Source organism: Pezoporus wallicus, unplaced genomic scaffold (assembly GCF_028554395.1).
Source record: "Pezoporus wallicus isolate ANWC-B61680 ecotype Strahan unplaced genomic scaffold, APGP_CSIRO_Pwel_v1 contig_2384, whole genome shotgun sequence".
Classification (NCBI taxonomy): Eukaryota; Metazoa; Chordata; class Aves; order Psittaciformes; family Psittacidae; genus Pezoporus; species Pezoporus wallicus.
In genome coordinates, this window is record NW_026640488.1 from 2,084,700 (window position 1) to 2,111,386 (window position 26,687).

The 26,687-nt window shown below is 41.4% G+C and overlaps 2 protein-coding genes across 2 annotated transcripts in view; both read left to right on the forward strand.

Annotated features, from left to right (window-relative positions):
* LOC130604582 (uncharacterized) overlaps positions 1-13,328 on the forward strand; it is a 57,746-nt gene extending 44,418 nt beyond the window's left edge. The window contains exons 16-20 of the mRNA XM_057419192.1: positions 594-705; positions 4,197-4,280; positions 5,823-5,946; positions 11,672-11,762; positions 12,873-13,328. Coding sequence (XP_057275175.1) covers positions 594-705; positions 4,197-4,280; positions 5,823-5,946; positions 11,672-11,762; positions 12,873-12,947 — 486 coding nt within the window. The 3' untranslated portion in view covers positions 12,948-13,328. The remainder of the gene's footprint in view (positions 1-593; positions 706-4,196; positions 4,281-5,822; positions 5,947-11,671; positions 11,763-12,872) is intronic.
* Positions 13,329-19,678: 6,350 nt separating this feature from the next.
* LRAT (lecithin retinol acyltransferase) lies at positions 19,679-21,403 on the forward strand. The gene is made up of 2 exons (XM_057419013.1): positions 19,679-20,286; positions 20,745-21,403. The coding sequence occupies exons 1-2, from the start codon at positions 19,747-19,749 to the stop codon at positions 20,895-20,897; spliced, it is 693 nt and encodes a 230-aa protein (XP_057274996.1). The 5' UTR covers positions 19,679-19,746; the 3' UTR covers positions 20,898-21,403.
* The last annotated feature ends 5,284 nt before the right edge of the window (positions 21,404-26,687 follow it).

Consider the following 26,687-nt stretch of genomic DNA (forward strand, 5'->3'; position numbering starts at 1 on the left):
GAACACTTGACTATGTATGTTTTCAGGTACCTTTGGGGTAGGGGATAGGAAGAGCTCATCATGCATGCTGTTCACAGCGTGCATTCTTTAACTTCATATTTTTGTCTTAACCCCCAAATATCCAGTATTACTTTTTTTTTAATATATTATTTCAAGATAAATAAAGGATCCAGACAGAATTCCAGCATTAATACAGACAGTGACATTAAGAAGAAAAGGGGGCTATATCATGGAAGAGCTGGAAGCTTTCAGGTTTTGGGATCCAACTGTCAACAGTTGTGACGCAAAATTCCATGCAGTGCTGCGGTATATAGAGGAAGACGGAAAGAAAAAATCTGTCTTCTTTTAAAACATACCCAACTACATAGAGCATTTCTTTGATTTTTATGTTTTTTGCCCTACGTGAAGATTCCTTTTATGTTTATAATGGATCATTATTGTTATTGTGACTTTTTAAAAGAGAACAGCAGAATCTGATCTATAAAGCTGTTACTGAAAATGTGCCAGAGCAGTACTTAATTAGAAATATACTTTATTTATATGTTTCACTGAATTTCTAATTTGATGGTTTGAAAATGGGTATTTTTTTCCAGGTCAGCCTATTTCTAAATGGGCAGCACGTTGAGACGTTTGAGGAGGATATTACCTTTACATCAGATGAGGTTGTTTCATTTGATCCACCTGAGATTAGCACTGAATTGAAAGGTATGTTTGTCTTTGTCCTGGAAAATCACATGCTAGATTTTGTCTGTGAAATATATTTTACCTTTTTATATTTTTAAGTCCATTGTAAAATACTTAAGCAAAAGAGGTTAGCATCACACAGTATAAAATGAATTTTAGACTGTAACAGGTTTTTAAGTTGTTATTCAAAAAGCCTAAGCCTTAGACACAACTGAAGATGGTTAAAATGCTGACTTTAAATTGAAACATGGTTTCAAAGTATACTGCAATCTTACTTTGTTAATCCTGGGAATAGTTAAGTTTACCTTACATCAAAATAGATGTGTTCAGAATGGAGGACAGACTTAACAGAATGGTTAACATTTAGATAATTAAAACTTGGCCCTTCTCCATATGGCAGCTTTCACAAAATGCAGAAGAATGGGATCAACCTGGAACTGGTGAGTTTTAAAGAAAGACACACAGGGCTAATGATCCAGCATGGTAATTCCTGTGTTGCTGTTCGATTTGTCTAACCCAGTTTTCTGCAGAAATAAAAGAAACTTGAGAAGGGCAAACCAGTGAGCTGAATGGAGTGGGTCAGGATGTCAGCAATGAAAAGGAAGTGTTCAGTGTTGTTCATACAAGCTAGGTACTAGGTTACAGATTATTGGAAGTTAGACACTTGGAAAATTCTTATATTCTTTCTAATGAAAGAACTATATACAGTACTTCTTAACGTATAGCACACTTTTTACTTGCCTTTCAGTCCTAGCAGAGTCTTTATTACCTTGCTCCTCCTCACTAGAGAAATGAGAGATTTAAAGCTGTATTTTAAAATCTAAGGTGGCTGTAGCTAAATATTACTTGTTAGAAATAGTTCTAAAAATAATACTGATGCTGAAAGAGTGATTCAGGTATTTAAGTCTGTGTATACTCAAAAAATTACTGATGTGAAGGTACCAATATGGTAACATTTATTCTGGATTCCACATATAGATGAGTAGCATTTCTCAAAAATTATTAATAGAATAGTGGAAGAACTAATTATAAGTTAGTAGGGAATGTTCTGGATCACAGAGAGAAATACTGGAATACACATATGACTGTGCATGATGCCATTTGAAAGTCACTGACAGTGGATGCCTGGTTGCCATGCATGAGTTTATTTTCCCCACGTAAACATCTCTAATGTGATGACTTGTGCGTAGCACAGAAACAAGTTAAACTCTGAAATGTGTTTTCAGCTCTTACATTTATTGCAAATCTGTTGTCACATCAGAATCCTTCTGATACCTGAGAGTTCCCAGGTAGGGAGCAGTGGGGGATTTGCACCATTGAACTGTGCAAGTTTGTTCGGTTTAATAACAGGGTTAGCAAAGGTCCTGGTGTTTTGTTTGTTTTTTTTTTTTTGCTAAGGTGACTACAATCTTAAATATTGGAGAAACAAAAATCTATTGGGCTTCCCATTGCCTTCTTATCATTGGAGAAAACTTTCAGAGATGCCTGACATCAGTATTTAAGTACTGAATTCTTCAGTCTTCATTCAAGCAAACTGCACTTTTGAGGGACAGCAGAGCTCCTCTGGTTCCTTCTCCTGAGAAGGATCTCTGAACTTTTGCCTTTAGTTGTAAATAGAAACGTTTTCTTTATGTGGCTAAATACTTACCTACTTCTGTGGCTTAAGGCCATGGACAGCATGGATGAGAAATAGACAAATGGATTACACTGTAAAAGGAGTAGCTTCTGCTAAAACATTTTCTGTCAGCATTTATTAAGGAGGGAAGTAGTTTCATGGTTATCTCAAGTGTGAGGGACTGTTAGTTGTCTTTGAATAGATAAGAGAAATATGTGAAAATGGATTTCAAAAATGCTGCTGGATGTGGTTCTGGAAGGGTGGAATTTGAATTTACCATTTGCCCTAGCTTTGAAGGGAATTCTTTATGTAGATTTGTTTAAGATGTTTATTAAATGAAAACAATTTCCTGATAAACAGATCATGAAAGATAAATCAATTAGGGTAATAATGAGAACACCAGAACACTGCCTTGAACTGGTTTTGTTTAAAGAGAGGCTGTCAAAGACTGTCTGTGTAAAATGTCTGATGGAGAAAAGACTTCTACAGCTTATACAGTTTAAACATTGTCATACTTTAGCCTTTGACGAAGGACTGCATTTCTTCTTTAGGGGTGTATTGAATTCATTTATTAAAAATAATGTGATTTCTGTGGTGTATGAAATGTGGTAGTCTTGTCCAAAATTAACAGTAAGCTTTAGCTGGACTTTTTCAGATCCTCTCACAATGGAGACGGTTAATCAAATGTAATATTCCCCAATTAAATAAATACAATCTTTAATATTTTCTGAGACGTTTTATGGCACATTTCTGGTTGAAGTTGTGACAGAGCAGGAAGGCTGGTGCTTCTCTGCTCCAAATGTTCCCCCTACTGGTGTCTGAGAGCAGAGAGATGGAAGAGCAACTACTTCTGTGCAGAAGGATCAGAAAACGGCAGGAAGGGGTCAGAGAGGAGGGCAGCTGAGGGATGGGAAGTCTGCTAGGGGTCAGGAGTATAGATGAGTCCTATCAGCAAACAACTGAAACTGGGTGGCAAAGTGAGCACTTCATATCTTGCTTTGGGGAACAGAAATTAAATGGTGACAGCCTACTAATCTTAGTTATTTCAAGAGGTCTGTGCGGTGTAACGTAACCATCAAACCTCACATATAAACTGTTCTGGATTTGGGCAGGAGTGGGTTTGCTTTTTTTGATGTATTGATGTAAATTGATAAAAATACCTAATATGAATTCTGATCAATGAAGCACAACAATCTTTATGTTCCTAAAGGTTTGAAATTCCAATTTCAGACATCAACAAGTTAAAAAATAAGGTTGGCTTCCTGTAGCACATTTATGACCTTTTCTTAGATAATACTAAGATATTTACAAAATTAGTGATTTGAAAAAGAAATCTTGAATTTCTTCTATGCACCTGAATTAGTAACTGTTATAAGTGGCTGTGAAAGTCAGATACACGTGGTGTCTTGAAAAGGAATTTTAAATTGTGACTATTCTCTACAGACAGTGTCAGAATAAACAGACCTTACACGATTATCAGGATGGTAGCAACTACATGTGCTTTCTACCTGCACTGGAAGCAGAGAGATTTAAGGGGACAGAAGTTGTAACCTAGTCAAGAAATGACAGGAAGCTGCTATGCCTCCTTCAGAGATACCACATTGCTAAGATCAAGATGATTTTTCATATTCAAAGGTGGTGTAAGAGATGATGCCTGGCACAGCATTCAGCTGTAAAAAGATAATAGGGATTTGGGAGATGGAGCAAGAGGGATCAATTTTGTAGTTTTAGCCTTCAGCCTCGCCTCTTCTCTAGATGTTCCTGTGGGAAGAAAGCTTTAGAGAAATGTTTTCAGGAATACTACAAACAATGCAGGAAGTTAAAATGACAGTTACTACTTCAAAATATACTGTTATTTGCAGCTGTCTTTAAATGTATTCATTTTTATGTTGTATAGATCTGCCAAGTGGTCCACATACTTACCGCTTAGAAGATCTTGCCTATACTAGAAGTGGAGACAAAGGCAACTCTGCAAACATAGGTATTTTTCTTGCTTTCTGAACTGATGTAAGATTTTCACATAAGTTTCAGTATCAAGTGCTGTTCTTTTGTAAATCTCTCGCGTCACTTGATTTTTGTGGGGTGTTTTTAATTGTCTCTGCTGAAACAACAAATAGATATAAAACAAGGATTTTTGTAACGAAATATCGTTAGTTTTATGTTCAGCGGCTGTTGAAATCTGAGGTGCTAAGAAATAATACTTGAATGTCATGAAAAAAAATACATGCAAAGAAAAATCTTTGTTTAGGGCTGAAAAGTAAAGAAATGAAGTTAAAAAATGCCTTTTTAAGGTTTCCTTTACATGTCAGTTGCTACTCCTTCGTGGATATGTTGCGTCATGTAGTCTCTTGGTTGTTCGATCGTTTGTAATATTTCCGTACATGAATTTTGTGACATATATATGGCTAAAATACCAACAGTGTTTGGAAATACCAGTTGTTCTTGCATGTAAGAGAGTGGGTTTATTATACTGTTAATCCAAATGGTTTATTTAAGTGTGCATCTCTCTACCTTGATATGCTGCTTCTTGCATTGTTTAATAATTCCTTCTGTTCCTTACTTCTGCATGCAACAACTGGCTCTCTTACTTGTTGGAAGATGAGAGCGTGTGGTGTTCAAAGCTCAGTATGAATTAAAGGTGCGTTTGGGGTTTGATTTGCTGTCATGCTAAAAATGATGAATTTTATTCATTTATATTTAGGGATATAGTTTTCTTCTTGTTTGTGAAACTGTTTTTTGGGTTGAATGAAGGAATTATTGTTATTGTTTAGTGTTATTAATTATTATTAATAATTTCCTTTTTTTCTTTTTCTTTACTCATGGTTGGCCACTGTTGCAATATAGCGTTGCCAGATTGTGAATAATGCATAGCTAATAGCCTTCCTCAGATATAAAGACACTACTGCTTTATTAAGGAACAACAATAACAACAACAAACTTGACCTTGAAGATTAATTTGGCTTCAAAGTCCACAGAGAAAAAGATTCTTGTGACACCAGTCTGCTTTCCTGATCCTGCTGTGGAGCCTCAGCTTCAGCATAAAGTTAACCTGAAGTTTATGAAAGCGTATTTACAGCAATAAAAATGTAACTTCTCACGCTTACATCAGGATTTCATGCTTAGGAGGAGGGCAAGATCCAAACCTTCAGTCACTGATGGTGCCTTGTTACGGTTAATTGCAATTACTTGTCTAAGTCTTGCAAACCATTTAGTGGAAGAGAACTGCCTGTGGGTTGTTTGTTGTGATGTCATTGTTCTTCAGGTGTCTTTTCAGTGGCAGGAACTGCAGCCAGAAAAAGTCCAACAGTCACAGTGTGGGAGCATTCTTTCATGTCATGTTCCACACTACCTCTAGGGATAGAGGGAAAACTGTCATAGTGTTGTGTTTTATTCAAGAGTTCATTAAAAAAGATCCATATGTACAATTTCAGTTAAAAGGAGGATCACAGATCAGTTTTGAAAGCATATATACAAATTGGTTTTAACAACCCCTATTCTAACTAACACCAGTTGTACCCAACAGGTGTGATAGCACGGCATCCCCTCTACTATCCGTACCTAAAGAAAACTTTAACTGCTCAAGCCCTGGAGAACTACTTCCAACACCTTTTTGAGCAAGAAAAACCTGAAGAAGAGCTAGTAACGAGGTGAGTAGTATGTTAGCATAAATAGTGCAAACACGGGTACTGTCTTCAGTATTTTTTCTTTGCCTTTTCAAATAGTAACTTAAACTATAGTCATTAAAAAAGGAACACAAGCTTGGGCCTCTCCTAAAACTGGACAAAGGCAGTTTAGTGAAGGTATTTAAATTCCCAGAATTAACATACTAGTGTTGGGGCTATTTCTTTGTTCTGTTCCAGTACAGAATGTCTCTACCAGATAAAAATAACTTAATGTCCTCTGAGAAATTTAACTTTCCATTGTTCCTTAACCATTTTGAGACTGCAGGAGCCTTAGTAACTGAAGCTTCCCAAGACTCAGCCACTGCAGAACTGGCAGCTTGACATCCCCAAAATGCTACCACAGCCATCAGACACACGAAGTTCACTTACTTGAGAGAAAGTATTCCTTTGAGTACCACACTCTGACCCATTTTTTTGCCATGCATACCAAGCCAGAATTTAAGGGAAGAAACCCCAAATGCACAGCTAATTTCCCTGTTTAAAATATGAAAGAGAATACATTGCAAACAGGACACTTGTACCTTGTATTCACCTACAAAAGAATATTGTCTGCCAGCAGACAGCATATGTAACATTTTTGGTTTCCTGATATCTTCACCTGATGCTCAGGGTCCTTCCTCAGCAAATGAGCCATACACTGTTATTCTAGGATGTTGTAGGATAATAGGACTCATTCTCCTAAGGATGTCCAATAAAACAGTCAACAGATTTTAAATCTTTTCCTGTTAAAAAAAATTCAAAAGCTTAATACTGCAACAAACCATTTAGTCTTCTAAAATACGTTTTGATAACAAAGTCAGTTATTCTGCAAATGTGGAGATTCTGCCAAAATCATATATTTCCATTGATAGTGGATAAACTGTTAAATGTTCTTTTGCTTATTCAAAGAGCTTGAGTTGGAGGAGTGCACCTCAGAGCTCAGAGAGAGCTCTGAGTTGTTTTAACCCCTGATCTTTGAGTTGTAAGTGCTGTTCTTTGTCTTTATAAGCGGCTCAGTGCAGATCTCACCCACTGTTTTGTAAGTGCTAACAAATCTATGTGTCTGATAAATTGTAATACTGAGAAATGTAATTAAATTTCCTCTGAAACAGCAGAGAAGGGAAGAGATCAAAAATGTCAAGCCTCTTAATGATACTTCTAGAAATTGATTCATTGTTGTTCCTTAATGCTGTTTATGTTCATAAATAAAAGTTTAAGTTTGCTGTGTCTGGATGAAGCCAATTTATTTTGATTAATTAGATTATCTGTTCCTGGGTTTGGCTTCCTTTAATGATGTGATAATGGAGCTCTGTGAGTGAATTGAAAAACTACTAGGGAAAAAGAGTAAATCCTTTTGTGGAAAAATTTAGGATTATAAGGATTATGCTCATGTGCTTCAGATTGTATAGTTTCTTTTTAAATTACTTTTTTAAATTTTAGCTTTAATTGTCATAAAAAGAGCTATCTTACTCTTTCATTTTCCTTCATTTCTTTTATTTAAATTGAGTGGTTAAGAAATATATATTGGTTTTGCTACTAAAACCATACCAGCCATGGCTCTGCCTCACTACAGAACCAGTTGCCTTTCGTTGTTTCTCATTAAAACTGTTAAATAGGTGTACTGAACAGATAAAAGGTGGAATTATTTTGATAGAGAACAGTGAAAGCTCCTAAACTTCCAGATTTTCAGGTAGCATAGTAACAAAAGGTGGTCTTTCAACCCACTCACCCCCATACCCTAAAACCCCAAACCGATGCGATTGCTCCCCATCCTGTATAGAGTGCATTTGTAAAAGATCTGATAATCTTAAAATATGGAATAAGAAACTTTTAATATAGTGATATTAGGTTAGTCATTTAAGAAGGGTAGTAAAAATATCCTCTGAGAATTTGCTGGCTTCATCTTCTGAAATACTATTATCTTTATGTTTTGAGCATCCCATCAGAAATAAAAATGACAGACAATTTCTTCTTATGGGATATTTTTACTAAGAGCTGAAGAACAAGAAATGAGGATACTGATGCTTCTAGAATGCTTTTTTTTTTTCTTTTAAAGTATATTTATTACTGGGGAGTAAAAATACCATTCTGTAATATATCTCATATGGAAACACCTCTTTAAGCCTATGGACTCAGTTCCTGCTTTCCTCTGATGGAAGGAATTCTATCTTTTCCTTGGTTTAAATGACATTACTATTTCTATGCATTTTAACAGGAAGTTCACAGGGAAACCTGACTTCTTTGAATATGTACAGACAGCACTTTAAAGGAAGTAGTTAAGTAGACACCCCATTGTGCATAAGAGTTCAGCTAGAACAGTGAATTTTCCTTGTTTTACTGGTTCCTGTCACAGACTTGGTATTCTTTGAAGGATTTATTTGTTTTCTGTGCTTTTTAAAAGGAGCTCTTAAAATTTTTGATTGAATTGTACAACTGGATAGTATTTTCTTCCTTTAGATCTCAGTTAATTAAATTGTTAAATTGTACTGGGTAAATGCATGTCAACAGTTTGGTTAATGTATTGTTGCTGCTTAAGACTGTTAGAACGGTTATAGTGGTTTTTCTTTTTTTTATTGTGGGAGTGTATTTATTGTGAAGAAATATTTTGGATGCTCAGATTCTTCAACCAGGACTTAAAATACTGAAAATGCTGATCTTTTTACATAATTCTGTAATCCTAGTTTTTAGCTAGAGTATCTTACTGTAAATACTTCCTCCAAGTACTTGAAGTGCATGTGCCATTCTGACGTTCAAAATGAAGATCTGTTGTATGTGTTACATACTCCCTTTGCCAGAATGACTGCAGAAAGTGAAATGAAATTTTTCCACTCTTTTGTGTGCTTCTGCTGTTGTACACTCTTCAGTTTCTCTCATGATTTGTTTAAATGATTGATTTTCATGAAGCTTCTTTTGAGAGCTCTGTAATACGTATTCCATAAGTCAAGTTCTTGTGGAGAGATCTGCCAGTTGTGAGATTGCTTGCTGCCTGGAAGTCTTCACTAGCTTTTCAGAGTAAAATTTACAGTATAGTATAGTAATACAATATAGACCTGTAGTTTTCATAGTATATGGTTATTGGTAATTTGTATTGAATTTTTCGGTTGAAAATTTTGTGTGGTTCTCTGATCCTGCTATATGTAGTTGATTATCCTATTACATTTAGCAAATTATGTAGATGACTTATTGTGGAAATTGCTTTATTCCTTGTATTCCTGTTGTCTAGTAGAGCACAGATTAATCAAACTTTCCTGCCTTCTGACTGGATTTGCCTTTAAGCATGCATGATAGTGTTTCCTGTCAACTAGTTTTGAAGGAAGGTCAGCCGAATGCTGACACCAGTTTTCCTCTTAATAACTAACAATTATAATGCTAGAGTGTGGTAGTGTTGGGGGTTGGAGTGGCTGCCGTGCGTGTCGCCAGAGTTGGAGTACTGGTGTTCAAAACCCTTAAAATTCTCAAACACTGTAGCAAACAAACAGGGTAAAATTCTCAAACACTGTAATCAGCCTGGAGGAGAACAAAGAGGTCAGAAAGAAGGAAAATGTAGGAAGATGTGTGTCCCATCCCCCCCTCCATAGGCTGGATCTCCGAGGAGAAAAGGCAAAAGGTGTAATTACTAGCAGTTCCCAATAGATGACTCCTGAAGTACAGCGGTGACAGCTGTGCTAACTACACATACCGGATTAGTTTCACGGCCAGCAATTCTATCATATTATAAACCCAGTGTTACAAAGTACAGCAGAATGATAATCTTAGGCCAGGCCCAAGGATAATAAACACCACTGCAGGGAATGCATGCTGCAAGTAAGGTATTACGTAATGCAACAGCTCTTGAGAGCAAGTAAATCAGCACTGTGAGCAGTGACTATTAAACCAATACAGTGAATGTTTATAATGTTTTGACACACTCTGGTCGGATCTGTCATTATTTCAGCCCTTTGTCCCCCACACTGGACACCAAAAAGGACTGTCGTGATAAGTGATGCACAGTTGCTCACCACTCACTGACATACACCCAGCCCAACCCGAGCAGCAATTGGTCCCTTTTGGGTGACTCCCCCCTAGTTTATGTGCTGGGCATGACGTGCTGTGGTATGGAATACCCCTTTGGCTAGTTGGGTCAGGTGTCCTGTCTCTGCTTCCTCGTGGCTTCTTGTGCCCCTCCTCACTGGCAGAGCATGAGAGACTGAACAGTCCTTGATCAGAACAAGCATTACTTAGCAACACCTAAAACATGGGTGTGTTATCAGTGTTATTCTCAGACTGAAACACAGCACTGCACCAGCTACATGGAAGAAAATTAACTTCATCCCAGTTAAAACCAGGACATAATGAAAGAGTACAAGGAGCAGTGAAAACAGTGTCTTGCCTAGCAGATAGGTGCAGACATTCCACAACTACTGTTTGCAAGAGCATAGTAAGAACCTGAAGTGTTTGGAGGAATCGTCTCCTTCCAGGAGAGGTTTAGGTCATATGCCCAAGATACAAGGGTGGTGAATATCAGAAAGCCATAATTTTTACAATGGTAAAAAGGAGCTGAAAAAGATTAACCTCAGAATGACAAAATCAGCAGTACAAGACCACTGCAAGAATCCCAGCTATTTCAGAGAGCAGGTTTGGAGGGATCCATCTCAAACTGATGAAGATCAGATAGATGACTAAAGAAAAATAGGTGGTGGTGGAGGAAGTGGGATTCAAATTGCAGCAGTCACACCTCTGGAGACAGAGCAAGAATTGGATATAATCTTTCTCAGTTGTTCTTCATGTCACGTTCTGATTAAATCCTTTTCCTATGGAAAAAAAAGGAAAGCTATCAAGTCTTTAGACAAAGAAAATACTGGAGGAAAGCAAAGCCAAAGAAAATAATACAAGGAAGATGACGAAACACTGAAAATCTGTGCAAATGGAAATATGCTGTAGATCTATTTATAGAATTTGAAACAACTTTGTTAGGAAACCGCAGAGCCATTTTTCCAACTTCTGTGAAAGTTTCCAAATTGGAAATGCACCAGTCAAAAGCAAGGATGGAAAAATGCTTAGAGTGGCAATGAAGAAAAACAGGTCTGTAACATTGAAATAAAATTTTATCTGAGCAAAGTACATGGCTGCAAGAAAGCGTTGAAGTGTACCTGTACTTTTCATTTGCTATTATCTGTAGTTAAGGGTTCGATCTAGTGACTCATAGTTATTTCTCAGTAATAAAGAGGACGCATTATCAGGGAGCTGGCAGCCTTTGTTAGCAAAAGCGAGTTCCAGGAATTAAGTAATTGTACTTTTCAGTACAGAACTAGAAAATATTAAAAATACTTCCTTCTGGCCACTGTGTTCTCTGAGTTCATATTGGATCTTGAACCTCTTGTCTACGGAGCTTCCTATATGGGCTTCAGCTCTAGGGGGTGGGTGGGGGGCTGCTGGTGAAGTAGAAAGGGACCTCATGACAGATGAAGGAGTTCTGAACTTGAATAAGAGGAGAATTATTACTTTATGGTACTACTGTAAAACTATTACGGACTGTTGATTTGGAGTAAGGAGAAGGAACAAGAAGGCAGGGAAGATGATGGGTTCATTTTCGTTTAACTTTTAGGCTTGACTCAGTAGTGGGGTGCCATCAGTAGCGTAAAATTTTTGCATGCTGTCTTTTTCTTGGTGATCTGTGCAAGTGTTTCTTACAAAATCTCCTGAGAAACAATGTGCGGATTTTATTTTACAGATATGAGTTGCCAGGAATCCATGGATTAAATTTTGTTCTGAAGAATTCCCTTGGTGGTGGTGGCATAGCATCCCTAAGAAGTGACCCACAGGCATGTATCAAAGCATTGATTTTAATGTCATTATCTTTAATATCTGTGTATTAAACAGTCTGTTTGTAACCAACTTTTGGGCTGGAACTGTTAAGCTTTTGGCTTTTACTCTTTAGTTCCTTTTAATTTCCTGTTTATATACATTATCTATGTATGTTGTTTTCAAACCTTAAAAGAATTAGGGAAGTAGAAAGTTATTTAGAGTATTTGGTGAAAAGGACGTGTACAAGGAACTATTCAGTGTCTTTGAATCAGTTAAGCTTTTTATGGTGTGCTGCTGGTGCTTAGATGCACCAGCAAAATTAGTTTCTCAGAAAAGGCTGTCTTGTTCTGGAGAATGCAGAATTACTAGACAATTCTGATTAAATGTTTCCAAGTGTATACAGGAACCATTAACTGTACAAGAGCTCCTCGAGCTTAGCCTGTATAGTTAAACCACTCATAATTAATATAAATGTGAAAGATAAAAGTAGATGGATAGGTGATCTCTTTTGTTGATGATATGTGAATGCAAAACTATATTTTTGCAAGCGTACAATTTCAGTGTTAAATATTTGAAATATCTAAACCTGAAGATGAGAGATCTTAATGAGGCAATCCTGTGGCTACAGCAAAGCACAGTTCTGCCACCATAGGCTGAGAAATGCTTATGTCCACAAATAAGTTCAGCATAGTCAAGACAACTGTTCACAAAATAAGCTGATGCTATGTATGAATCATATAGCAGAACTGAACCCCAAATAAATTGATTTTAGTACTAGGTACCAAGTAAGTTGAAGAAACCATTCAGTCTGTTCAGGTTTAGATGCTTGAAAATTCAGCTGTATAGTTCTTATTAGGTATACTGATTCACAAGTGAGAAATCCAAACTTCTATTTATCTTTTCCATTTATTTGGCTAACCTACAATCCAAGGCTTGAAAAAACTCACCCAAAATTTATGTAAAAGTATATTTAGAGATAAGTATTCATAAAACCTACAAAACATACTGAATTCTCACCCTGACTATAGGAAAAATACCTTACTAAACCATTTATAAGAATTTAATTTACAGAGGTGGTATATTTAAGATAGTAGAATGAGATGTTGGTTTTGTTCTTTTTCTTACAGGGCAAAGCACTTGGACAGATGCTGTTGGATTTTCAGATTAAAAATGTTCCTGATTTAAAATCACTGATAGAGTAACAGGTGTTTAATACATATGCTTTTAACACTGAGTGGTATCAAAACGTTACAAACAAGAACTGGCTTCTTGAGATATTCTTTTTTCTTAAAGAGTAGAAATTAGTGACAGTTATCTCTCAGAGGCTTAGCTATATGGCACAGATTAGCAAATGTTTTGAGCAATACAAGACTAATAGCTTTGTCTTTGACTGATAACATTTCCCGTCCAGATAATACATTGGATGAAGAATTAATTTATTTTCTGTAAAAAAGAATTAATTAAATTGCAACATAACATTTAATAATAAGATGAACTTTGTTCAAAGATGGAAATTACATCCTGTTCAGTCCATTTCCCTTTTCCTTCTGTCAGTCTTTATTTGAAAATTAAATGGACTGATCTAGCTGTTCTGTGCACAGAATGAGGCTGGATAACCTGCTGTGCATTGCTGCAGAGTCAGCATGGTCTGGTACTGGGGAGCAGCTTTCCCTGTGGGGCAGTAAAGGAAAGTTATAATTGCTGTTGTTGTACAGTGACTGGTAGTAAATGCTGACCTTTGATGGTGATCCACCAAACTTCCAGCACTTTGTCCAGCTAATGACAGGTTTCATTATTATATTTTACAACATCTCTTACTAGTTAATCTGTCGATTGAAAGCAGTGACTGTTAAGAAATTGCAGATCTTAGTGTGGGATTAAATCTGAAGATGAGAATGAAGACCTTGCGCCCACTGTAGGAGAGGAACTGGTTCGAGACCATCTTAAAAATCTGAATGCGTACAAGTCCATGGGACCTGATGAGATCCATCTGCAGGTCCTGAAGGAGCTGGCAAATGAAGTTGCTAAGCCATTGTCCATCATATTTGAAAAACCATGGCAGTCAGGTGAAGTTCCCGATGACTGGAAAAAGGGAAATATAACCCCCATTGTCAAGAAGAGGAAAATGGATGACCCAGGGAATTACAGAGCAGTCAGTCTCACCTCTGTGCCTGGCAAAATCTTGGAGCAGATTCTCCTGGATGGCATGCTAAGGCACATGAAAATCAACAAGGTGCTTGGTGACAGCCAGCATGGCTTCACTAAGGGGAAATCCTGCCTGACCAATTGGGTGGCCTTCTATGATGGGGTTGTGGAACTGATGGACAGGGGTAGAGCAGTTGATGTCATCTACCTGGACTTGTGTAAAGCATTCGACACTGTCCTACACGACATCCTTGTCTCTAAATTGGAGAGACATCAATTTGATGGATGGACCACTCGGTGGATAAAGAACTGGCTGGATGGCCACACACACAGAGTTGTGGTCAATGGCTCAATGTCCAGCTGGAGACCAGTAACGAGTGGTGTCCCTCAGGGATCGGTGTTGGGACCGGTCTTGTTCAACATCTTTGTCGCTGACATGGACAGTGGGATTGAGTGCGCACTCAGCAAGTTTGCCGATGACACCAAGCTGTGTGGTTCGGTTGATACCCTGGAGGGAAGGAATGCCATCCAGAGGGACCCTGACATGCTTGTGAGGTGGGCTGATGCCAACCTCATGAAGTTTAACCATGCCAAGTGCAAGGTCCTACACCTGGGTCGGAGCAATCCCAGGCACAGCTACATGTTGGGCAGAGGAGAGATTCAGAGCAGCCCTGTGGAGAAGGACTTGGGGATGTTGGTTGATGAGAAAATGAACATGGGCCAGCAGTGTGCGCTGGCAGCCCAGAAAGCCAACCGTATCCTGGGCTGCATCAAGAGGAGCGTGACCAGCAGGTCGAAGGAGGTGATCCTGCCCCTTTACTCTGCTCTTGTGAGACCTCACCTGGAGTATTGTGTGCAGTTCTGGGGTCCTCAACATAAAAAGGACATGGAACTGTTGGAACAAGTCCAGAGGAGGACCGTGAGGATGATCAGGGGGCTGGAGCACCTCCTGTATGAAGAGAGGCTGAGGAAGTTGGGGCTGTTCAGCCTGGAGAAGAGAAGGCTGTGTGGAGACCTCATATCATACTTCCTGGGACAGTATCAGGGTGGAAGTTCTGGCCTGACAACGGTGTGTATTTCTTCTGCAGAAGCCACAGAAATATTACTCCACATGTTCAGGTGTTATGTATTCAGAAATCAGTATTTTCCTTTATTTGGGGGAGACTATTAATTGTTAGTGCTGACAAATGAGATAAAATTATGAAAAATATTTTAAATTGTCACCAAAATACCTGTTGTTCCTAAATCTGTTTGTGCTACCCCTAATACTAATTTCCTAGCCTTCTGATTGCTAATGAGGACTATACAATGAATTATTCCCACCTTTTCTGTGGTTTTGTTCATTTGCATTGAAGACATCATAAATTAATGCTTTATCCAACTAAACATACTATTCTCTTAGTGAGTCATAAGTACGATCTATGTATACAGTATGATTCTGTCTAGTTGTAAACATGAGTCATTTCATTGCAGAAAAATACCCAGCTTAATAACCAGCATGCTGGTTTTATGTTTACAGCCCTTGTTTGTTAGAAAATTCTTGTTAATAATGTGGAATCCTAACAAAACAGACAAAGGTATTGAGAGGAAATGAAAAAGGGGTAGACTTCAGTAGCAAGGATATCCTACAAGGATAAAAAGGCTACAGTAAGTACTTGCAGTTCACTCAATATGCTGCTAAAGTGACTCTGTAAATGTGTATGCAATCATTTCTGAATAAAAGTGAACATTTATAACGAACAGATTTGTTGCAGTCATTTATGTTGTTTCTTCTACTGGAAGAAGAGATACTTAGTTCAAAGGTTCTTTGTTCTGGGGTGGTTTCATTTGCCTGCAGTTTCATGCATTGTCTTGCTAGGTCCCTTCTCCCTTCAGGTTTTATCTGTTCTGTCCCTGGTCTTTGTTAAATACAAAACCTGAAAAAGTAAGTGATACTCTTTTCTGGAGAGCTGGTCATTTACAGCTCTACAATGGAAGCAGCAATTAGCTGAAAAGAATGGTACAGTGTTCAAATGGGTTGGATATGGGAATACAAAGGAGTTATTTTATCTCTGGAATTGCCCTTTTGGATGCTGTGAGACCATCCCTCACAAACATGCTTTCTGTCCCATTATTTCTTTCAGTGCAGCAGCTTAAACCAAGTGGGCATTGCTTTTCAGATACTTTTCTTGCAAATCACAGCCTCCAAAAATCCATATCCAAGGATTTTATTCTCCTTGACCTCCTTAACATGTTTTGAATTCATGAACCTATACTTGTTCCAGCAATCCCAGCTGACCTGAAAGCTGGTTAAAGCTGCACTTGTTTCTTAATCTACAGAATTGAGAAAGGTTTGGTAAAACCTACATTGTGCTCGAACATGAGTGTGTACGCAGGCAGCATAGGTTTGACCTCAGTCACTTAAAAGCGTTTTGCCTGCTTGTTAAATTAAGGCTGTTCCTCATATGGATGAGAATTTACCCTTTCAATTGCCTTCTTTCCTGCTTTTTCTCTACTGCATTAGCTGTGAGGGCAGGATGGAGATCATAGTGCCTAGTGTATAAAACAAGGTTCTATATAATATAAGTTTCAGTGCTTACATCTCTTATGTGGGATGTTTTTGTGCTGTAGCTCATCCACTCTACAAAACAAAGGCTGAATTCTCTTACCTCTCACAGTTTTCTTTTTGCATCTCACCTAACTCTTCAAAATAAATCATGGGGTTTATCATTATAAGTATTCTATAGCAGCTAACAGTCCAAGCAAATACTTTGCCAATGTTTGCTCTTTAATATTTCAAAGTGATTTTCCCACTGCAATTTGTGTGTTAAAGGTACAAAACTTATTATACAAAAGTGACTCAAGATAAAGGAGGATGTGCCAGGCAAAAGTGTATTTTCAGTTTAGCCAGCTCCAGTGAAGCCATTTTCCCACTATAATAGGAGGGACCAGAGCAGAGGAAAAATAACTGTAAGTATACCTTTCAGATTTCACTTTGCATCATGGCAGTTTGAAAGTAATAGGACTGCAGCCCTTCAGGTTTGAAAGCAGAAAGTGTTGTGTTACATGTTGCCATTCAGGAATCTGAATGGCTTCATTCAGAAATGACTTGATGTTGTTTGAAGTGCTTTTCAGTCAGGGATGCTCACAACCATTATGAGGTACCGGTGAGGCAGTATCTGAGTGGATTTCCCTTAGTGGGGATGTGTGTTGGCTGGAGAAGTGAGGCTGTTCTGGAGACGTGTCTGCTGCCCCTAACTCTTGTTCTGTCTGAGCCTGAAAATAAGTGAGTAGTCATGGGGGAGGGAGAGGAGGGTCTTTAGTGCCTCGGGTATGAGGAAATTACACTGCAGAACTGTCACAGCTCTCGCCTTAGTCCTTTGAAACCCTCCCATGTAGTAAGTCTCCTCCTCCTGGCAATTCCTCTTCTTTGGTTTCATCCTGATTTCCTTTCCGGATTTACTTGAAATGGACCCTAGTGTTTTTGGGATTAAAGCTAGCTGGCATTAAGAAGACAAACAAAGGATGTCTCAGAGTAAAAGATGCCATTGGGAACTGTCTGTGTTTGCCAGGAGTTCACCGAATTCCTCTACCTTCCTTTGGGCTGAGGAGAGAAATCTGAACTGTAGAACTGAAGCATCTCTTAGCACCTAATTCAGCAACGCTCATCCAGGCATTCCCTTGACATCTTGGGGGTGGGTGTGTGGAGATGGCAGCCCAGGGCAGGACCAGTGCTCATCCCTGCAGGAAGGAGACAGGAACCTTTCTGTGCCAGGACTTTCTGTGGAGGCTTTGATAACCTTCTGGCTGTGGCACAATCAATGCTCCAGTGCTGTGACCATTGCCAGATGGGTGAGACCTGTTACCATGATGAGGGGGTTTAATCTTTTCTTTTTCCCCTGTCCCTTAAAAATATGCACTAATTTAAAATGAGAAAAGCTCCCCCCCCCCCCCCCGTTTTTTTTTACTAGTAGCAAAAGCTTCAAACCTTCCAAATACATTTAAACATCTTGATTCTGAATGAAAGAAGCTCTCTCAATTATGCAATTATGCAGGCTGGTGGCTAATGCTCAGGGCTCTTGTCAGCATCACAAGCCACATCTATGTAGTATTTTCTCTTTCATAAGTGACACAATTTGAAGTAGGGGATTTGACTGAGGTGAGCCTCTGTTGCATAAAAACTTGGCTGAGACTCTCCAAAGAAAATCCCAAATGCCTGATTGCTCTGGTGAGAGGTGCTGGGGCTCTGGGCTGTAATCAACGACCGAACAAGAGGATATGGCTGGTCTCTCTCATAGCAGGTGAAACAAGGTGAGGATGGCCTTCAGTTCTCTGAGAAGCTGCTCTCTGCTGCAAGCAGAAGAAAACAGGAGGGCAACACCAGCCACGGGGTTTTGTTGGCAAGCAGTGAGGTAACCCACTTGCCTGAAATACTGTATTCACAACGGTGTGTAAAACTTGCTTTGGGTCATCAATAAGCCTCATTTTCCCTGTGCACAAGATCCAGCCTGAAACCTTGGTTCGGTATCTATGGTAGTAGGAAGCTCTCACCCACTGGATCCTTCACATCCACTTTGCCTTTCTGCTCACACCAGAGCTGTTCCCTGATGGAAAGGAAAAGGGATGGAGAACCTTTCCTCTTCCTTTTCTAGTATGACCGAAGGAGGTCTACAGCTCGACAGCGGTCTAGACACCTCGTTCGTGATCCACAGACTCTCTGGTTGAAAGTCACAGAGAGAAAAATGACTTGGTGTTCCAATAGGGCTGGCCTGGGGAGAGGCACAGGCACAGGCTCTTCCACACCAGCGCTCTTCTCGCTGCCTGTTTCCGTACTTGGCACCGCGTGTCTTGCCTTGCCTGCCCGCCGGCGAGCAGACCCGGGGCGCTGGCAGCTAAGGGGCTGGCTTTGGGGTAAGGTGCTCCAACAAACCACTTCTCCGGCAGTGCTCCCACCCCCTGCCCCTCTCACTCCGCGTTTCCCACGGGGCCGAGCGCTTCCCCTGCCGCCGAGCGGGGCTGTCTGCGGAGCGAACAGCCGCTGGCAGAGGGGATGCGGCCCCCACCCTCCCGCCGAGCCACTCGCAGGCCCTGTCATCTTCCAGGTAAGATGAATGTCTGCCCCATCCATCATCCCACGGTCCCCGAGGCGACGGGAATTCGAACCTCATCAGACGGGGATGGGCGGGCTTTGTTGGCCTGACAGGGCCGCTCTTTTGTGGGCTCCGTTGCCAGGATTTAGCCATTTACATAATGGATCAGCATGAAACAAAACGCGCGGGAATGCCTCTTCGCCTGTTCCCACTCTTTTTCAGCCGGGCGAGTTAATTCATAAATGCGGATTCCCTCTCTCCCTCGGAGACCTGTTTTCTGCCGAGGAAGAAAGGCGCGCTCCGAGGCCACCGCTCCGCTCCGCTCCTCGCCCGCCGCCGACTGAGCACCGCGGCAGTCCCCCGCCTCCCTCCCTTCCCCTCGCCACGCGGGGCTCAGCGGGGCGCTGCCTGGAGCCACTTGGGTCCCGTTAGCAGGGAAAGGTGAACGAGGCGGACCCGGTCCCGGGAGGGAACCCTCCTCGGCGTTGCCCGGGAGGGTGAAGGTCGCTGAGCGCACTTTGTCTTGCCCTTCTCTACCTGGGCAGCGCCGGCGGTTGCTGCAGGCGGCGGCCGGCCCCAGGGTCCACCGCGCCACCCCGAGGGCCGAGCCGGGACCGGACTGCGGGGTGAGCCGGGTGGGCTCCCCGGTGAAGCGTGGCTGCTCGTCGGGGCGGGCGCTCCCCGATGGGCTGGCCCAGGCGCCCGCCCCGCCCCGGCCGGTAGCCTAGAAAAGCGGGTGCGGGGGGCGGGGGCTGCTCGGCGGCTGCCAGGGCTGCCCCCGCCGACCATGAAGAACCCGGTGCCTCAGGTAGCGTCGCTGCTGCTGGAGAAGCTGCTGCTCCTCGTCCACGTCCGGCCCCTGCCCTCGAGCTCCAGCGGGGAACCGCCGCCGGCCCCCGCCTATTACGACACCAGCTGCTTCAAGCGGGGTGACCTGCTGGAGGTGCCCCGCACCCTTTTCATTCACTTCGGCATCTACCTGGGCGAGAACCGCGTTGCCCACCTGATGCCCGACATCCTGCCCGCCTTCACCGGCGACCGCCGACAGATCCAGCAGGTCGTGACCAACAAGCGGCTTATCCTGGGCGTCATCACCAAGACAGCCAGCATCCGCGTGGACACGGTGGAGGACTTCGCCTATGGCGGCAGCATCCTCGTCAACCACATGGACCGGCTGTTCCAGGACCAGGTGCTGAGTAGCGAGGAGGCGGCCCGCCGGGCGGAGAAGCTGGTGGGCGCCACGGCCTACAGCCTGCTCTGGAACAACTGCGAGCACTTCGTCACCTACTGCCGATACGGATCCCCCGTCAGCTTCCAGACCGACAAGGTATGGCCCGAGCCACCGCCGGGGAGGCGCGACCCGCGACGGCGCGCAGCTGCCTGGAGACGGGCGGCCGGGAGCGGCAAGGCACGGCCCTTCCCGGCTGCGGCGGTCTCCCGGGCGCTCCGCTCCCCTAAACTGAGTGAGCGCCGGACCCCCGGGATGCTGCCCGGGGCCGTTCTCCTGGAGCAGGCGGGCACTGCCGCGGCGCTGCTCGGCCGGGTGGGTGGCCGGGGCTCTGTTGGCTTCAGGTGGCGAGGAAAGCGAAGCGGAATTCATAATACAATTACTGTGCTCTTAAAATGCTCGGAAGCAAGTCAGTGCTGCGGCCGGAGCCAAAGCCGGGCCCGCGGGAGAGCCGGCTGGCGACTGCCTGTTCTGAGGGAAGGAGTGGGCATCTTCAGCTGTCCGGCTGAAGCTTTCCTCCTTAACCCTTATCTTTTCCTCTTTCCTTCTTTTTCCAGTTCTGTGAGACTGTGAAGATGATTATTCGCGATCAGAGGAGTGTTCTTGCTTCAGTGCTGGTGGGATTAGCATCGATATTCTGCCTCGGTTTGGCACCCTCCACCACGCTGCCTACGATCTTCATTCCCTTCTTTCTGTGGATGGCTGGCTAACAGCCTTCCCAAAGGCTCGTGACCAGCACCTGTATATAGGATGTATACTACTGTATTTATGAAAGCACACATTAGTCATCATCATTGTGTAAAGTCTCCTAACCTTGTGTGCCACTTTTAAATACAACTTTGTCTAGAACACAGTGCACAAGGCAAAGCTTACTGTGTAAGCCAAATAATAGATTTCCTGAAAATCTCGGTACATTTTAACACACCTTTAAATCATGAAAAAGTAGGGTTATGATGCAGTTCTGCTCCTTGCCTTTCACTGTAAGCGATTCCGGTAATATTCTTCATGTTCCTTAATTTCTTAGCTACATACCCAGGTGCCACAACTGTTACTAAAAATAGATGATGGAGTTCCACGAAGTGATGAATATTCAGAACAAACTGCTTACCTCTTCATTCGGTAGATATAGTGAGTATTCAGAAGTTACTGGCTCTGTCTCTAAAATACTCTTCAGTGGAGATCCAAGTGAGTAAACTGACTCTTTTTGATAGCAAAGCAATAAAACTAACCCTAGGTTGGGCTCTGGGTGCTGCAGAAGCACATCTGGGACTGGCCACAGTCATTTCCCTCTTGGGAAATGTTCGCAAATCTCTCATTCACATTAACTGCATAAACACTGCTGTACTGAACAACTCTTTAACTGGGTTCATGGTAAGGAAAGATGGCAATTCGTCAGCATTTTCTTGCCGCTGGGAGTGGCTAGTGTGGCTAAGAGAAATGGTGACAGAGGGTTTGAGGGGGTACAGGAAGAAGCTAGAATGCTTTATGACAACCAGTAACATCAGACATCAGAAATTTCCAGCGTTGCAGGGCACGTGGTAGGGAGGAGGAGGAGGACAGAGGCCAATTTAGTCCCTACCTTCCTTCGGTCACGTGACTCATGTGAGTGCCGTAAAGCATCCAACATCATTGAAGCATTTTCTGGGGTAGCTTTATTGTCATTTTGGATATTGCCTTAAAACAAACACCTCTTGGTGAAAGATGGCATGCCTTTGTATACTCATCTCTTGCAAATAAGTACTCACTTTCAAGCCATCAGCTGGTGTTTCATCCTGTTTATTGAGAATGTGTACTGTTGGATTTGAAATCAAGTTAATCTGTTTGAGTGCTAAAAACCTTTGCTAATTTATTTCTTAGCAATATCTTGATGTATGCAGAGAAATTGTTCAGCTTCTGGAATGTCTTCTGTGCGACACATGTACTTATACACATTCACGTGCTGTTGCCTGTCTTCCTTTCTAGTCAAAGGCAAATACGGCGGTGTATTCACCAAGGACTGAACCTGAGATTTGTTTCTTTCTGTGGGCAATGCTCCGTATCTTGTCATCAGCTCTGCTACTGAAGTGGCCACTTTTGCCATTTTTAGAGACTCATTTTAACTGTGCTATAAGCCCCCTTCTTTTCCCCTAGACCTTACAGCTGCTTGAAGATGGGATTCTTGAACTGTGAGTCTACTTGGCTGCTCTCTAACCATCTTTCTTCTGGCTTCTCCACTATAACCGACAAAGAATGTAAAGACTGGGGTGAAATTCCAGGCTCATAGGAAGCAGCAGCCTGACTGCTGCTGCCATCAGCCAAGAGGGGATTCCAACTCAGCTTTCGGTGCACATTCAGCCTGCAGCCCAGCTTCATGGTGCTCGGTACCAATTTCTGTTGGATCCTTGTAAGCTACTTCTGCTCTGCTTTCAAAGATTGCAATGCTCAGTGTAACTGTTTCTGGTAAACTTCTAAAATTAAGGTGTTTTTTAATTAACATGAATTGCTTTTTCACAGTGTATGCATTAGTAATATCTACATAAATTCCAGTGTGGTTTTTTTTACTTGCTGTGTATAAGGTATGAACTGTAGTCATTACTGTAATTATATAAATAGAATTTATTCATTTAAAAACATCTATCAGCCTCTTGAAATCGAGTATAATGCTATAGCATTACTCTAACATATCCCAGTAGGGCACTGAACAGTCCATTAACATGCAGCTACATGGTGTCTGATTACAGGTGGGCTTTTCTTTTCCCCTTTGTTTACTTGGGATTTATAAGAATTCCAATAATTCTTATGATTCGCTTATACAATAAACAGTGGGGTCATGACCACTAACCAAATCACAAGTGAGATTTCTGGAAGGCAAAGAAATGTTCCTGCTTTAACTTCAGTATCTAAGGACCTTGAACATTGTGTTCAGTTCTGGGCCCCTCACTACAAGAGAAATACTGAGGTGTTGGAGCAGGTCCAGAGAAGGGCAACAAAGCTGGTGAAGGCCTTGGAGCACAGGTCTTATGGGGAGTGGCTGAGGGAACTGGGAGTGTTTAGTTTGTAGAAGGACTGGGGGGACCTTATCATTCTCTACAACTACCTGAAAGGAGGCTGGAGTGAGGAGGTGGCTGGTCTCCCAAGTAACAAGCGATAGGACAAGAGGTAATGGCCTCAAGCTGCACAAGGGGAGGTTTAGTTGGATATTAGGAAACATTTCTTCACCAAAAGGATCATCAGGCATTGGAACAGGCTGCTCAGGGAAGAGGTGGAATCACTGTCCCTGGAAGTGTTCAAAAAGTGTGTAGATAAGGCCCATAGTGACATGGTTTAGTGGTGAACTTGGCAGTCCTGGGATAACAGTTGGACTTTATCATCTTAAAGGTCTTTTCCAACCTAGTTGATTCCCTGATTCTAAGACCAGCACTTTGCTAATGCTGTTGAGCAAAAAGCATCCAGATTAGACTGGGGGACTAAAGCGGTATTTTCACAGGTGTCTATGAAAGAAATGAAAGCAGTTTGGTGCAGACTTCCAGCTGCATTAGTAGAGAATTTTCCTTCAATATGTAAACTTCTAAGCTTATGACATAATGTTTTACTGTATCCTTTCATCAAAGACAAGTAATAATGTGGGTATAGGAACAGAAGTTCACTTGCATGTTCAGTTTTTCCTACCACCTATAATTCTAGCAGAGATCTGGAAATTTTGTTACAGGTCAGGCATGAGTTGATTCAGTCATACTCTGAGGGGGGAAAACATGACTAGTAGGCATGAATTCTCATGTTCAGCTCAGTGTGTGGTGTTTGTGCTTTGAAATATTTTGGTAAATGTCAGTGTCAACTTTTTTTCTGTAACTATGTGAGTAAAAATAAGCACTTGTCCTAGGTGGAGCACTGCATTTCAGGCGTGAGCTCAACTGTGATGCCACTGAAATGAAGGAGCTAGTTATAGTATGATAAACACAGAAAACTGTGGAGCAGTTCAACTGTTTGGAAGTGTGTGTGCTTAGAAATGAAGTTGTTCATTAGTAACTAAGTGATGGTGATGAGGAGTGTAAGTCTAGAGCTGCAGCTTATTTTAGTGGTGGGGCTGTTTAGAAAAGCTGTGTGGTTAAGCCAGAATATGGAATGGAGGAGTGTAACAATCACCCCTGTGCCACTGGGAAAGGCAAGTAGTGAAGATACCAGATTAAAAGGATAGATATTTCACTTCAGGCTTTCCAAAGAAAACAAAAATAAAACGAGTATCCACAAGGCTTAAAATATTTTTACAAAACATGTATTTAAAAGAAAAAAAAGGAAAAAGAAATTTGCTAAATGAAGATATTAGAACAGTGAGCTTTCTGTTTGTATTAATTTTAGCTTGGAACATAAATGATTACTCATTTTGTGGTGAACAGTAATCTGCTGCTTGATTTCACCTTTGGGTCCTCCTGTGCTGAAGGAGAATTCTACATATAAATGCCATTGAGGCTTTTAATGAAAACAAAATCATAGCAATACTTGTTAAAGTCTGAGGGGGTGGGGAAGAGGGAATTAAACTTGTGTGTGACTTGACATCGTCCAGACAGGTTTCAGACAGCAAGCTGCAGCAACAAATGTTAGAACTGTGATCTCTAGAAACAATATGGTGTTATATAATTTATTTCATGTTCTCGCATTGAAGTATCAGACACCACTGAATGATATAGAACTGTACCATACAGTCATTAGTTAGCATCTCCTTTATCCCCTGAACTTCCTTTAAAAGAAGTTCTCAGGTGACTCTAGGAGCCCTTTGCTGCTTATACTTTGTAATAGCTTAGGAGCCGACTCTTCTGAGCACTTAACCATCATGAATGGGCTTACTGATGGGAAGTGAAGACAAAAGCTTAGTAGTTTTGAGGCTTTTCTGTAGTGCACTACACTCTCCTGTAAGCCTTACAGAAATCTTTCAGAACACTGCCAGTAGAATAAACAATTTCTGCTGTAGGAATAAATCACCAGAAGTATTTGAGAGCTATTTTTGGCATAATTTCCTAAAAATGTATTCTGTGCTGGATTTTGGGGCTTAGCTTTGCTTCTGAAGTCAAGGGAACATAAAGGAAATGGCCCTAAGTGCTCAGAGACTGTGGGAGAAAGGGGGAAGTGGGGTGATCTTTAGGAGACAAATAAGAATTACACTGATTGCAGTTCTGCTGTTCTGCAGTGATTTATATTTACTATCTGTCTCGTAGGGTAGAAAGCTTTCTCTAAGATGTTCTGTATCTTCTTAATGTTTTCCCTGATTATAAGGGATATTTAGCCCTGTGACCTTGTTTTAATAGTTGCCTCTTCTCTATGGTGTGTCTGTGAATTGGAAAACAGTCGGCTGCTCTTGTGACAGCGTGATTTGGATTCCCTGCAACTACATCACACCTATAACTAGGTGCTTGGCCTGACAAGGCAGTGAAAGTGGGGGAAGGCGGATAATGTAGGTTTATGTTACTTGCAAGGGCAAGGCACACTAAGCTTTCTGAAGGACCAGGGAGTGAATGCTGTACCTCTCTAACTATTGCCTACAGTTTCTCTTTTTCCAGTTCTTTCCAGTTTCTATAACTGATGATGACAATGATCATCTCTGTTTTCCAGCAAGCTGCAAGACTTAATATTTGCATAAGGTTGTGGGTACCCTGCATTGAACATACCAAATAAATAGAATGCATGGCTTTTTACCAGAAGGCAACCTCCCTGCCTGTGAAACCAGAGTTTTCCATGAGGCTCAGGAGGTATACTATTTTATGTAATTAAGAATACAAGCAAATGAAGGGTTATGCTCTGCTAAACTTGCCAAGCCACCTTATCTTCTGCTTCTGCATAGTCTTAGACCTGGCTCAGATGTGCACCTTGCTATTTTGCAGAAAGTACCTGCACATTTCCATTCAGTACTGCACAGAAATACAGAAAGGAGTAGGTCTGCTACTGCTCCACAGCAGGTAAAATGTTAGTAATTACTTCTAACCAAAAGGGAAGCAATGTGGGTGTGAAGATAATGAGAGGTCTCCTGCACCCCTGGTGGAAAAATAGCATTAAAGAGTAACTTTCTCTATTTCTGTTTGCAGACAAGGTTGTTGCAAGTGAATGCTCGGGGGGAGGGAGGCATGGTCTTTCAACCACTCTCATTGGGTCTGTCTAAAGGACTGGCAGTGCCCTCTATCAGTAGCCTGGAGCCAAGGATGACTTGGTTGCCTCCAGAACTAGAAACAGCACAGCTGTGAGAAACACCATACTGCATTTAGCCCTAGCAAAAGAAGGCTAGGGTTTGGTCATGCTGTATGTTAAGAAAGAACCACTTTGTTGTACAAGTAATTATTTTAGAATGACAATTCCATCACATATTGACAAACAGGGTGTAGATTGGGAATGTCTTTTCAAAAACTAGCCTGGAGAAAGCAGTAATTCTATGTGGCAAATGAACTGAAATTCTGCTGAGGAACAGTGTTTCCACTGCTGATGTCTTTGAGAAATTCCAGTAACTCTCACTGTTCAAGCACTGAGAATTGCACAGG

What these genes read in the sequence shown, in the direction of transcription:
- LRAT (XM_057419013.1), top strand. Translation starts at nt 19,747, where the DNA reads ATGAAGAACCCGGTGCCTCAGGTAGCGTCGCTGCTGCTGGAGAAGCTG. An exon ending in TCAGCTTCCAGACCGACAAG is followed by an intron (nt 20,287 to 20,744) that starts GTATGGCCCGAG and finishes TTCTTTTTCCAG; the next exon opens with TTCTGTGAGACTGTGAAGAT.